The 15,115-nt window shown below is 44.0% G+C and overlaps 1 protein-coding gene across 1 annotated transcript; it reads left to right on the top strand.

The window, feature by feature from the left end:
* The first annotated feature begins 11,783 nt into the window (after positions 1–11,783).
* LOC123426207 (protein ANTAGONIST OF LIKE HETEROCHROMATIN PROTEIN 1) lies at positions 11,784–13,710 on the top strand. Its single transcript, XM_045109995.1, has 2 exons — positions 11,784–12,204; positions 12,482–13,710. The coding sequence occupies exons 1-2, from the start codon at positions 11,883–11,885 to the stop codon at positions 13,534–13,536; spliced, it is 1,377 nt and encodes a 458-aa protein (XP_044965930.1). The 5' UTR covers positions 11,784–11,882; the 3' UTR covers positions 13,537–13,710.
* Positions 13,711–15,115: the final 1,405 nt, after the last annotated feature.

The raw sequence follows: 15,115 nt of genomic DNA, 5'->3' as shown, positions 1-15,115 counted from the left end.
ACAAGTGGTATCAGAGCTTTGGTCCCCATTACATTGGTTTCACAACCTAGGAGAGTATGGCGTCTAGTGAGGCAAATTATCACCATGGAGGTCCATATTTCGATGGAACTAATTTTGCTACTTGGAAGCATAAAATGAAAATGCATATTCTTGGTCATAATCTTGTCGTTTGGATTGTTGTTCGTGTTGGTGTGCAAGGTGAATTCTTTGGAGAAGAAAAAGAACCAGATCATGATGCCACACCGGAAGAATTGAAGATGATGCAATTCAATCCTCAAGCCTGTGGCATCCTGTTCAACTGCTTGTGTCATGAAGAATTCAACAAAATCAGTCGCCTTGAGAATGCAATGAAAATTTGGGATACTTTCATTGATATGCACAAAGGTACCGATTCTATCAGAGAATCTAAGTTGGATGTGCTTCAAACCCAGCTTGACAAGTTCAAGATGAAGGATGGTGAAGGAGTCGCTCAGATGTACTCTAGGCTAGATCTCATCACGAATGAGATTGCCGGCTTAGGAAGCAAAGAATGGCCGGCAAATTCATCATCAAGAAGATACTTAGAGCTTTGGATGGAAGATACGACACTGTGTGCACATTAATCCAAATGATGTCCAACTACAAAGATCTCAAGCCTACTGAAGTCATTGGAAGGATTATTGCTCATGAAATGTCTCTCAAAGACAAAGATGAGTTGCACAACAAGTCAAACGGTGCTTACAAAGCTTTAGTCCATGCTCCCGCTACTTCAAGTTACAACCTTGTTACCAATGAAGAGATCGGCATCATGTTCAGAAAGTTCAACAAGTTCTACAAGAGTAGGGGCAAAGAGAGAAGCTCATGCTCAAGATATGATGAGAAGCGTTCATCTAGTCATGATCGAAGCTGCTACAACTGTGGAAAGCACGAACACTTTTCAAATGAGTGCTCGGCTCCCCACAAATGAAGAGAACAGTCACCTAGAAGATGGAGTTCAAGAGATGAGTCACCTCTCATAGAGAGAAGGAGTAGAGAAGATCATTATGTAGGAAGACACTCCCATAGAGGCAGAGAATTGGAGAAGAAGGACAATTACACCAAGAGCAGTTCAAGAAGAAGACATCAAGCTCATGTTGGTGAATGGGTTTCTGGCTTCGAATCTGACAACCAATCTGAGAGAAGCTATCACTCCAATTCTGACTATAGTCAAGATGAAGGTGTTGTCGACATTGCACTTGTTTCCTCCAACTCCTATGACTTATTTGACTCACCAAATAAAGGGATTGGAAACTGCTTCATGGCAAAAGGCCCCAAGGTATTACACCCCGAGTTTTTTGACTTTGATAGTGATGAGGATAGGAGAAGATGACTTTCTCCTTGATAAGACTAGTGATGATATTGAAAATGAACTTGATAAATTTCATGCTAGCCAAGAGAAATCGAGTGATGATGATAAGAGAGAAATGGAATGATTAGCTAAAGATTAAACACTCTTAAGTTAGCTCATGAAACTACTCTAGAAGATCATAGCGATTTTGCAAGAACTCATTAGAAGCTACACTTCAAGAAGCTAAATTTAGAGCAAGAGCATGAGTTCCTAAAAGCAAACAATGATGATCTTTGAAAGAAGAGTTCCTCTTATCTAGCCAAACAATTACTCTTGTCTACTTTTGTTCCACAAGTTAAACTTAAGAACACAAGTAACAAAGGCAAGAAAGTTTCTTCATCTAGTAAGAACAATGCTAAAGCTAAATCAAATGATATTGTTGCTAGTAGCTCTCTTGATTCCACTAATGATTCTCTTATCCAAGTTACACATGAGCAAGAAAACTATTTATTGAAAGCGATTATATAGAGAGGTGTCTTCAAGAGTCTTGCCGGAAGAAAGAAATTTGAGGAAATTGTGCGCAAGCAAGGAGGACATCGGAAGAAGCAAGGTGTTGGCTACTTCAAAGTGAACGGAGATGTTTGGGAAGAAGGTCCATATCCCATTCCCAAGTTTGTTCCTCAAGAGGAGAAGTATGACCCTACTCCTCCCAAGGTAACAAGCTCACAAGATGGCCTTCTACCACAAGACCACAAGGGAAAGGGAAAGCTTCAAGAGGACATTGACTCTTTTGAAGAAGAACCACAAGCCAAGGTTGAGTGAGTTCCCAAGGACACTTCTAGTACTACCTCATCTAGTGCTACCACAACTCCAAGGATCCCCATCAAGGTGATGTGGGTGCCTAAGAGGAAGAACTAGAAAGTTCTTGAGGGGTGACTCCGCCACTGAAATTCAATCCCATTCATTTTGGCAAGAACTATATGCAATATACCTCAACCATATGCATTAGTTCAAGGAGTCACACACTCCCTCAAAGGTGAGCATGTGAAAAGGTAATTAAAGCATCTTTGGACATCACATCCCGTGTATTTCACTCCATGTACATAGATATCCTTGTGTATGTTCCTTTTGCTTTGGGACTAACCCATGTAGGTGAGAAGAGTAAGAAACAACAAGGGATTGCTCCCAACTCAAGATGAACTTCATTAACAATGAGCATCCACCACTACTTCACCTACTTTAAGTCTTCTACGACAAAACCCAAGGTTAGTTTGTCCCTCTTAAGGGGGCATGTCATATCAAGGGGGAGCTTTACTCTAAGACTTGGGTACAAGCGTATCCTAAATGATGATGTGAACACATTAATGCATTATGTAAAAGTGGTGGCCCCATTTGTGCTTAAACAATGAGTATGACCTATGATCAAGTATTCTTACTTGACTCCTATGTAAATATACTCATATATAGATGACTTCGTCATCGCCAAAGTGCTTGATAGATGCTAGGATGTTTCTGCATGTTCATCATGATTTCATTTGACATCTTATTGTGTGAGCATGTTGGTCTGCATATGTTTTCTCATTCGAGGATATCCAATTGTTGCTATTTGGCTTTTGATTTATCTTTTGCCAATTGGATAGACAAGAATGCCTAGGCCCCTTCTCTATCTATCTATGCTTTCTCGTCTCAAGTTCTATTCATGCCACGTCACAAAACTTGAACAAGCACTTCTCGATCTCTCTGTGTGAGGAGCACTCGGAGTTCCGTGTCGATAAGGGCTGCCTTCCAAAACCTCTTTGCGAATATCGGTGTAACCAACCCAAAATTCTTGGTTCCACCGATTCTCAAAGTTGATCTAGGTTTTTCATCTCGGTACCACCGATAGCATAATCTCAGCCTCACCGATTTTCCGTGTCAACACATAGTAGTGGAACTCGGTGGCACCAAAATTTTAGTATCGGTGACACCGACAGTAAGGGGTATTTATACCTCAGGACCCGACGCTTTGAAACAGATGTCGAGTTCCCAACCCCAAACTGCCGCACAAGGACCCCTCGGTCGTCACCCTTGCATCCTCGTGCGCCTTCGCCGTCGGGATTCGTCGCCACCGACGTAATCTTCGTCACCGTCGTCGCCTAGCGGATTCATCACCGAGCTAGGGTATGAATCCGACCCCTTATGCACTCCTCTATCTGATTCATGCACATTAGGTCACTCCCATCTAGAATCCATAGTGTGAAACTCCTCTTCACAACTAGAAAAATTCATAGAATATAGAACGGAGAAATTTTTGGATCTGATCTCCTGCTACATGCATCTCGGTGATACCGAGTTGATAAATCGGTTCCATCAATTTAGTTTTTAGGATTACTGAGAACCGCTTAGGTGAGACCAAGTAGTTCTTTCCGGTTACACCGAAAAGGCTACCCAAGTCTCTGTTAATGCAAGTGGTCAGTCTCGGTGACTCCGACAAATTCAACCCGGTGCTATCGAAATACATTTTGCATTAGATCATACCCAAAGTTTCTAAGTTCAAATTTTGAAAAATTCTGCAATTTTGTGATGCTTATCTTTTCAGCTCCTCTATATCTTTTCACACGGTCAGCCAGTTTGTGTGTTAGCATGTGTGCTTGGTTTGCAAGATGTTAAGTTTCGATGATAGTCAGAACAATCTCAATGAGCCCCATGTCGAGTATGATTCAAGCACTAGTCCTGAGAGGACCCCTTCTGAGCCAGGCACCCCCAGCTCCCATAGCTTGCCCAAGGTTGCCACAAGGACCAGGATGAAGCTAAATTCTGATGAAAAAGATTCAGATTCTATTCATGTAGAGTCTGCTCCCCAAAAGCAGAAAGAGAAGCCTACTGTCAAGTGAACTGTCAGGAAGGAGTACTCTAAACCTTGTGGCATGAGAGCTCCAGAGTCTGCAAGGCAAGGGATGGCACTTACCCTTGAGAGACCTCCTAAGAAGCCATGTATGAAGAGAGTCAGGAAGAGAACTATTCATGTCATTGGTAGACAAACTTCCATGTATGAAGACCGAGCAGAATCTGTTGCTGCCGAGGAGGAGGAAGAGGAAGTACCAGCTAAGGCCCCTCTTCCAAAGAAGAAGAAGCTTATGGCAGATGTCATGAAGCCTTCTGCTCCAAAGCCTTCAACTCCAAAGAAGCCTGTAGCTCCCAAGACGACTACAAAGGACATACCTGCAACTGCTAAAGAGAAAGGCACTGCTTCCAGAGACTCATTTACTGCAGAGGAAGATGTTGAGAATGCACCTATTCTCATGAAGTTAAGGCCTCATTTACCACTTCACAATGAGGCCCATCCAATAGCTGAAGACATGAAGAAGAGAAAAGATGCAGGGTTGAGGAAGTGGATAGGTATTGATCCCTATGCTCTCAGGAGAAGGACTGCACTTGGTCCCAGGTTTCATACAAGAGAACAACAAGACTTCTATGAGATAGTTCTGTATGACAAATGTCCAACAGTCAATGACATGAGATATGTCGACTCGAATTACATCAAAGCCAATGAAGATTTCTTTCCTCATGTGAGAGAGAACTCCAATCTTGCTGACATTGAAGAGTTTGTTCATCAATATGCAGAGAGATGACTGCTTGGAATGATGAAATGATCATGCAATTTTATTCAATAGTTCATTTCTGTCCAGATGGCACAATTGTTTGGATGACTCATGGCCATAGATATGAAGCCACAATTGAAGAATGGGTTACTATCATTGATGCTCCAAAGTCATGAGCAGACGACTTGGATGTGTATTCAGAACCTAAGAAGAATCACAACTCCATGGCCAATATGTACAAGCTAGTGCCAAGTGACTACCTGCCATCTCACAAGCTTGGGCCTGTCTATTTCTCGCAAGCTGGAATAACCACTACCAACACTATCTAGAGGCATACCGTGATGCCCAAAACAGGTGATGCCAAAATGATTAGAGGCTATTCCATCAACATGCTGCTTCATTTAGACACCCATACTCGCTTCAAAGTAATGGATTTGATTGCTGAGACTATTAGGAGAACTTCTGCAACTCAGAAGAGATCTTGCGGATATGCACCATACATTCAGATGCTCATCAATGCCAAGATTGGCAAGCATGCATATATATCAGCTTGACCGTCCTCATTTCCCACTTCAACTAGAGTTCGAGGATAATTAAGTTGTGATGGATGACACTCATCCAAGCTTAGCTACAACTAGAGAGGCTGCAGAGGCTGCTAAGAATGCTCCAGCTCCACCACCCCAACTAAAAACCAGAGATGAACATATGTCGTTCTTGGTCACCACCATCCGAGTGATGGAGACTAATATTTTTGAGATTCTGCTAAACCAAAAGAGCCTAGAGATGATCATGGAAACAAAGTTCAATGACCTGGATGTGAAGGTTACGGAGTTGACCACCATAATTAAGCAGCTTCAACATGAAGTTGACTCAGTGCAGATTCCCCGCTCACATGATGAAGATGAAGATGATGATGATGACGACGATGATGATGATGATTCACCTCTGCGTACTATCACATGGTTCTCGACCCAGACCAGATCAACAATTGTGCCAGTACGAGAAGATAAACTGTCTTCATCAGCTCAAGCTTCCGCTCCTATTCCACCACCTCCAGTGTCTACACCTCCAGCTCCTGCTCCAGCGACATCAGCCGAAGCCTTCGCCGATCCTCTATTGTCTACTCCAACATATGCTATCGGAGGAGATCATGCCCAGAGAGACGCTTAGATTAGACCTTTGAACTTTTTGGTACTTGTTGCCAAAGGGGAGAAGTGTGTAGATCAATAGGGCTTTGAGAGGGGCGATCTTTTGACTTTATTTACTCTCGTTTGGTTTTCAAAATATTACTTGGTATTTTGGATGACTTTATCACTTAGATGTGTGTTTGGTCATACATTTTGATTGTTTGATGCTACCACATTATTATCTTTGAGCTATCTACATCATGATAATTCACTTATTTTTTGGTGCTATGTGCATTGCTATCCATTCTTATCTTTTATGCGCACCACCAATTTGTATGTGACATGGAAGAGTAACCCATGTTCCTAATCGATTGTGAATCTGCATTCAAAAGCAAATTTAAAATGATGCACCAATTTAGAGAAAACTCTTGCTTTTCACATACCTCTCAAAGCGTCGATGCTAATCGTTGATTATATATTTTATCAAAGCTTTGATCTATATGTTGTCATCAATTATCAAAAACGGAGAGATTGAAAGCACAATTGCTCCCTAAGGTGGTTTTGGTAATTAATCAGAACATATGCATCATTGGACTAATGAATTTATCCAAGTACATTTCAGAAAAGTTCAAAGATGCTTTGGCTATAGGATTGTGTGGAGATGCCCCTTTGATGAAGGAAGGAACAGGATTGGCTAAAGCTTCAAGCAAGAAGACTCTTCATTTTACACTTTGTGAGAAATAACATTTAAGTCCATAGGAAAGCTAATACTATTAAAAGGGGATGAGGTATTACGATGAATTGGTTGCTCAAGTGCTTAGAGATAGCCACCAAAAATACTCAGCCACTCTTCCGCAAAGTATATCTGTCCCAAGCCAAATATGGAAAATCGGTGCCACCAACATTTCTCACCCGGCCATACGATTTTACAGCTAAACAGATCCTATGCCAAACCCACCATCTCGATATAATCAACATTCCTATCGGTGCCACCGAGTTTGGGTGACCAACTTTAGGTTAAGCTAATTTCATGTTTCGAAAATTCCGAGTTTGAAGTCGGTCCCACCGAGTTTGAAAATCCAGTCTAGGTCATCGTATTGGTACCACCGAGATTCATATATTGGTTCCACCGAGATTCAAAAGTTTCTACCTTTTGAGCTAGTCGATGCCACCGAGTTTTAACTTCAGTGTCACCGAGTTGGTCAATTATGGTGTAACGGTTGTATTTTGGAGGTTGCCTATATATACTCCTCCACCTACCACTCCTTCACAGAGGAAGCACTCAGAACACACTTACACTTGCCAGATCTATCTTTCTGAGAGAGAGCCACCTACTCATGTGTTGAGATCAGTAGATTCCATTCCTACCATTTGAACCTTGATTTCTAGCCTTCCCAAGTTGCTTTCCAGAAGATCAATCTCTCCTACCCATGCCAAATCTGAGAGAGAGTGACTGAGTGTTGAGGAGACTATCTTTAGAAGCATAAGAGCAAGGAGTTCATCGTTCTACCACATCTATTACTTTTTGGAAGGTGGTGCCTCCTAGATTGGTTAGGTGTCGCTTGGGATCCTCCTACTTCATGTTGTGGAGTTGAACCAAGATGTTCGTAAGGGCAAGGAGATCGCCTACTTCGTAAGGATTTACCATGAGTGAGGCTAGTCCTGTGTGGACGGAAGCCGTGGTGGAATAGACAAGGCCGCTTCTTTGTGGGCCCCTTGTGGGTGGACCCCCTCCGTGGACTCTCGCAATCGTTACCCTCCGTGGGTTAAAGTCTCCAGTAACATGGACATACGATAGCGCCACCTATCAGAACCATGCCAAAAATTACTATGTCAACCTTTGCATTTGATCTCCCTACCTTACCCTCTATTTACACTTGCATGTTTTACTTTCCGCTGCAATACTCTTAGATATGCATGTGTAGGGTGTAGAGTCATAGTTGCTAAAACTGACCCAGACTAAAAATTGGGAAAAGGCTAAGTTTTTATCTTGTCAAGTAGTCTAATCACCCCCTCTAGACATACTTTCGATCCTACAGTTCTGCGTAGATGCCACACGGGACGTGCGAGAAGCACCCCTTAGATGCCACACATGTGGTGAATACCACGACTCTTTAAAAATCGTTCGGATGTTTTGTAATCTACCGAACGTGTGGAAGTTAGTCAAGATAATCCAAATCATAACGCCCACATGTGTGACATCTCTACACTTCGTGCACACGCCTTAATCTTTCTGTGTTCTGATTTGCACGAATCTTGACATTTTTTGGTGAAATTGGAGTGTCACATAGGCATAGTGTGCGGGGGGAAGGGGGGGGTGGGTAGAGCGCTCGCCCACACGACCCCATCACACGGTTGTGAGCTGCGTCGTGTGGGTGAACCGATTCTCGCCCACACGGACACAATCCAGTCCACGCCTTGTGAGTGAACTACTTTTCGCCCACACGACGCTTGTATGGTGATAGATGACAATTACAGTTGTGCATATGTGACAACTAGTTAATCATAAATGGCAACTATGGTTGGACCACACGTGGCAACTAGTTAATGACACATGGCAACTATCATTGACCATACATGACAACTATGAATGAATCACACGTGGTAACTATGATTGATCATACATGCCAACTATGGATCGACCACACGTGACAACTAGCGTTAATTAGACATGGCAGCTATAGTTATAACCAAAACAAAGGAGTTGCCATGCTTTACAACAAAAAGATATCATCCTCGGGTAACTAAAGTTGCCATAAAAAAATTGTCATAATGAAATTGCTTCGTGCCATACATGCAGGGTGGAGATGAGTGGTTGTTGTTGGACGTGTGGCACGAAGTAGCTGCACCCGAACGTATGGATAGTTCTAATGTTCGTTCACACAGAACCGTATGGGTTGCCTCTTAAATATGCCACACATGATCATGTGGTTGGTGTTAGGAAAGCAACTTATCTGTATTGAAGGCCCAAGGGACATATATATATTACACATGACTTGAGGTGCAAGGAAGGTAAACATAGACTAATAAGGACTCCTAGACTAATACTAATAGACTAATAAGGACTCCTAGACTAATACTAATACTACCTAACACCCCCCCTCAAATGCAAAGCGTATGCAATAACGTTGCATTTGAAGAAGTGTAATACTAAAAACATGACAATCCAAATCCGCGTCTTGAGAGTGTCGTCGTAGCACAAAGAGTCTTCAAAACTTGTCGAGTCGCCGAAGGAGAGAACAAAGAGATGGCACATCAGATGTAGACACTACATCACTTGAAGATACAAGATAAGTATCAAGAGAAGATGGGTTGTCAAAAGAAGATGGCACATCAAGAGAATAAAGCATTGTGCAGAAAATCATAGTCCACGACAACCGTCGGCGAAAGAAGCTCGGCGGATAAGGCACGATGAACATAGATTGACAATGCAAAAGAAGTCTAGAAAATCCTATAGAAAACAACAAGGGCAAATAGGCCACAAAAGTTGTATAAAAAGGATCAGGACCGAAGAAAAGGCCGACGGACAAAGGTATGGTGGACTCGCATGACGTGATAACACAAAATATGAACGGATTTGGTTGACGCAGCGAAAAAAAACTGAAACGCATATACGAAACTAGATGCGATAGCAAACATCAGCATGTGAGCAGCAATGGTAGCTTATAGAAAAGAGCTAGCAAGCATGTAAGCAAGCAACACATGATAGTAGGAGGAGAGCAACACACATGAAGATGGATGTGCAGGAACAAAGCAGCAGCTAGCCAGGAGGAGCACACGCAGGTGGGGCAACAATGAGGAAACGCGGGACACACGAAGCCGGCGGCCAGGGACGACTGGCCAACGATGGAGGTCGCCGGAGCTCCGGTCGGAGGGAAGCAGCGGGGCCCGCGACCTGGAAGTCGACGGCGGCGTACATCCTGGAGGGAGTAGCGGCCAGTGCACGCACCCGATCCAGGAGCCGTGCGGGGCGATGCTACAGGAGGCATCAAGAGCGAGCAACATGCATGGTTTTTGGAGGAAGGCAGCAGCGCTTTGCCCGTGTCTGTATCGATGTGGCAGAAACAACATGGGATCTAGCGTTGGCCAGGAGACCACGATCTATCAGAAAATCTAAAGCAGCAACCGGTGTGAACAGCGGCGGCTGCGGGATCGAGCTTTGACCAGGAGGCCTGATCTGGCAGAAACCCGAAGCAGCTGCAGGTCGATCTGGCAGAAACCTGAAGCAGCTGCAGGTGTGGACGACAACGGCTGCGTGACGACGGGATCTGACTGCCAGCGAAGATCACGGGAGCCAACGCAGAATCAGCAGCAACACGCCGGGAGCGGGTGCGCGCCCAGTCGGCGATGTTGGAGACAAGGCAACGCGAGACGGGATAAGACGAGATCGACCCAGAACAGATCGATCGAGAGAGAAAAAAAGTTGGATCGTAAGGACGAGTTGCAGCGTCCGGTGACCTAAACATAGGCTATAATACCATGTTGGCCTGGTAGTAGGCGTTCATCACGTACGACGCATGAGACTTCAAGCTGTTGGGGCTGAAGCAGGCGCCGCCGTCGTGTATCGCCTTGCAGTCTACGAAGCCGCATGCGTAGTTGATGTTGTTCTGCAGGTCCGTCCCGTTGGCGCCGTCCTTGGCGACGCACCACTTCCCGCCTCCCGACGGCGAGGGCTTAGGGCTCGCCCCGATCTCGACCGGGTTTGGACGAACCGGACGACGACGAGGTGGTTCCCAGGCTTTTATCGAGCAGGACGAGAGGAGATCGAGCGGGGAGGCCCGCGGGGATCGATCGAGAGATCGTCTAGCGGGCTGGCGATCAGATCGGGCCGGCTGGGGAGCGAGGACGAGGCTGCGAGCGGGACGAGATTGGATCGGGAGGGCGAGTTGCGGCGCCCCCAAAAAATAACCTAAGCTCTAATACCATGTTAGGAAATCAATTTATCTATATTGAAGGCCCAAGGAGCATATATATATTACACATGACTTGAGGTGTAAGGAAAGTAAACATAGACTAATAAAGACTCCTAGACTAATACTAATAGACTAATAAGGACTCCTAAACTAATACTAATACTTCCTAACAGTTGGGTGTTTATTATGCCACACCTATGATGAATATCGTGACTTATAAAAAATTGATGCAACATGTAAAGTTGTAAGGGAATCGTTTCCCACCCGCGCGCCGGTCGCCCCCTGGCGCGCGCGGGCCCTTGCAACATTTTTGCCATCCGCGCGCTTCTCCGGTCAATGGATGCAACATTTTTCGTCTAAATATGTTGCAACCTGCGTCATTTTTGCTGCAAGCGTTTTTTTACTATATTTTGTCTCAGTAAAAAAGCTGCATATACGTTTGGTTGCAACTCTAGTTCGTCGGATTTTTTTGTTACGATCGATGTTTTTTACTTTTTGCTACAACCGTGTTAATTTTTGCTACAACCGGCATCATGTTTTGCTGCAACCGTTCACTAAAAAGTTACATACACGTCACGTAAATTTTTGTTATAACCGGCGTTTGACTTTTGCTACCACGTACCATCAGCTTTGTTTTTTTGCTACGATCACGTAGATATTTTTTTTGCTACAAATTTTGTTTTTTGTTGCAACCGTTGAAAAAATTACTGCATGACATCGAAATTTTGCTGCATAGGAAGAAAAATGTTGCATGCAAATCCAACGGTGCGGACAACACGGGGTTGATGGATGGTGCGGCCTGCGCGCGGCCGACCGAAAATTTGGGCCGGCGCCGGCGCAGATCACCCCCGAAAGTTGTAAACCCACACACACGCACACGGCAATAGGAGGCCCCAGCTGTTAGCGTCTTTTGTTTTCAACAGACCCACTCGTCGGTGTTGTTGGTTGAAACACCATGGGTTCCCAAGGAAGCGAAGAGAAAGCTACCGGACAAGAGCAAGAAGGGTTGGAAGAAGGCGGCGGCAGGGTAGAGGAGAGAAGGCAAAAGATGGCTCCGGTGAAGAAGCCCAAGAAGGCCAAGCGGAAGATCAGTGACTCCAGCGAGACGAAGATGAATGACTCCAGCGAGGCGAAGACCAAGGATGCCAGCAAGGTCAAGAGAGCCAAGTCCGGCGGCTCGTTGGTGGTGCTTCCGGCGGACCTTCGTGGGCCCGATACGGAATGGTGGTATATCTTCCTCAGCAAGGACGCGGAACTCCACAAGGACGCCGAATCAGGTACGCAGCTCTCAAACCCTCGCGCTTTCATCTCCCCAGAACCCTGCCCGTTTCTTGGGTTCCTGTCTCTGTCCCCGCCGCCCCAAAATTTGCTCCATTCGGCAGTCAATCTTGTTTGATGTGTTTGTGTATGTTTACTCTGCCAAGATTTTGGGGTGGGCAGCCGTTTTCTTGCTGGAAGCGCGAATCTTGTAGATTAATTGCGACCTTGCAATGCGATGCTGTCGAGACGAATCTTGGAGATATAATTTGAGTTTTTATTCACTCTGTTGGACAGGTGGTCGTGCGCCGGTGCCTTCAGATGATGAGGAAGCGTTCAGGTACTTCTTCAGGACATCGAGGAGGACTTTTGACTACATCTGCTCGATTGTACGGGAGGATTTGATATCGAGGCCGCCTTCTGGGCTGATCAACATCGAGGGGAGACTGCTTAGTGTGGAGAAGCAAGTAGCAATTGCCATGAGGAGGCTGGCATCTGGGGATTCACAGGTGTCGGTTGGATCTGCTTTTGGTGTGGGGCAGTCTACTGTCTCCCAAGTCACATGGAGGTTTATCGAGTCAATGGAAGAGAGAGCTCGGCATCATTTGGTGTGGCCGAACCAGCAGAGGATGGAGGAGATCAAAGCTAGGTTGGAGGCTGTCTCTGGTCTACCGAATTGCTGCGGTGCCATTGATGCCACACACATTATCATGACGCTTCCTGCTGTTGAGTCATCTGAAGACTGGTGTGACCCTGCGAAGAACTACAGTATGTTCCTGCAAGGTATTGTTGATGATGAGATGAGATTTATTGATATTGTCACCGGTTGGCCAGGCAGCATGACATTCTCACGCTTGTTAAAATGCTCCGGGTTTTACAAGCTCTGTGAGGCTGGGAAACGCTTGAATGGTCCTGTCAGAACTTCGGGGGAGGATTCAGAAATAAGGGAATTCATTGTTGGTGACATGTGTTATCCTCTACTGCCATGGCTTATGACTCCGTACCAAGGAGAAAGTCTATCTACCCCAATGGTCAACTTTAATACCCAGCAAAAAACTGCAAGGATGCTTGGAACAAGAGCATTGGCACGTCTGAAAGGTTCCTGGAAGATCTTGCACAAAGTCATGTGGAGGCCTGATAAAAATAAGTTACCGAGTATCATCCTGGTGTGCTGTCTGCTTCACAATATAATACTGGACTGCAACGACGAACTGCTTCCGGATATTCAGCTTCCAGATCATCATGATAATGGTTATAATGGAGAGAACTGCCAGCAAGAGAATCCTAATGGCAAAGGAATTAGAGAGATCATTACAGGACATCTCCCAATTTATGAAGCAATGTTAAACTGAATTAAGCTGGATGGAAGCATTGTTGGAGATGAGATGATGTGTCTTTGTTCTATTGTTATTTCCCTCAGTTATCCTTAATGTTCATGTTCTAGTTTAATCAGACCTGATGGTTACAGTAAAGATTCTGCATGAATGGTGTGATCTATTCATTTAGTAATTATCTACTTTGAAATACATGTTGAGTTAATTTTCTCCTGATGATGACAATCCTTATCATGTTGAGTTTCATAATCTTTCCGAGGTCAATTGTTTTGAATCAAGGAAATCATTGTTTTTTTCTTTAGAAAATGGGCAAATGAATCATCTTTGAGGCGTTATTGTTAAGCTTCATGCACTAGCCAACGCCAACCAAAAGTACGAATTCATGGAAAGGGTTAGGCAATCCACATATACACTTCAATACCGAGGTATGGCTCAAGAGGCCTATATGTGGACACAAAGGGGGGCAACAACAATTTTTAGATAAATTGCGAAAGCCAGGACTTGAACTCAAGACCTTAGCTCCGATACCTTGTTAAGCTTCATGTATTAGCCAACGCACCCAGAAGTCTGAACCCATGAAAAGGGCTAGGCAATCCACATGTACACTTCAATTGTCATTAGCTACACAATTTTATTGTACATATGATAACTGAGTCCATGCTAGATAATTATTTAAACATGAGTTCTCCAGCCCTTTTAGTGGGTACTGTCTACTGTCCATGACATGTTATGCTGTGGACAGTACTAGTGACGAATGCTTCGTTGCCTCATCTTTGGTAGATTACTAGGCCACAATTTCTAATTTATGAGGTTTGGTGTTTGACATGCCTGATGGCGTTTTACTGAACTTCTGAGGATAAAGCTTAACGTTCCATAAATTACATTTTCTTTTGGTGATTTGCTATTATTTTGCTGAATACACCTTCTTCGGTTCTAAAATCCTTGCGTGGCAAGTGTTTTTGTGTGTCATGACTCATGAATACATCTTCTTCGGTAGCACACTTGATATAGTCAGAGAGGAAGTGAAGCCTTTCTTTCGAGCTTCTTAATAAGATTGATGCGTATGCCAGTAGTATTACACTAGAACTATTTGGATTACCACAATTGATTCAAATAATCTTTTCTGTAAGGTATGATGGAATCTGATACTAATGTAGGAGCTAGAATTCATGATAATCTACTTGTCCAGAACTTCTTTTATTTGTGCTTCTATTGCTGAACTTGAATTTTGTTTCTGTCTATTTGCTGCCTAGACCATCATTATCTGGCAAGCCCTTTCTGTGAAGTTGGTTTCTTCCTAGGTAAACTGTAAGCATCATACCATAGGATTTTTTTACCAACGTTTTGTATCCCTTTAACTAGAAAAGCAGTATTACCCATGAAATATTGATTCTGTAAAGCATACTGATAATCTGACATCCTCTGATGTACAGGTAATTGTTTACAACTAAGTAATACCCCCTCTGTAAAGTAATATAAGATCTTTTAGATCACTACTTTGGTGATCTAAAAGATCTTATACCCCCTCCGTCCCTTATTTTGGGATGGAGGGAGTTTAATTTACAGAGGGGGTACATTCTAACTGTGATTTGGCAAA

The sequence above is a fragment of the Hordeum vulgare genome, chromosome 2H, assembly GCF_904849725.1.
Source record: "Hordeum vulgare subsp. vulgare chromosome 2H, MorexV3_pseudomolecules_assembly, whole genome shotgun sequence".
Lineage (NCBI taxonomy): Eukaryota > Viridiplantae > Streptophyta > Magnoliopsida > Poales > Poaceae > Hordeum > Hordeum vulgare.
This window is presented reverse-complemented; position numbering and strand designations above follow the sequence as displayed.

Coding starts and splice junctions, on each gene's coding strand:
- LOC123426207 (XM_045109995.1), top strand. CDS start 11,883: ATGGGTTCCCAAGGAAGCGAAGAGAAAGCTACCGGACAAGAGCAAGAA. Junction 12,205..12,481: donor CCACAAGGACGCCGAATCAG/GTACGCAGCTCT, acceptor TCTGTTGGACAG/GTGGTCGTGCGCCGGTGCCT.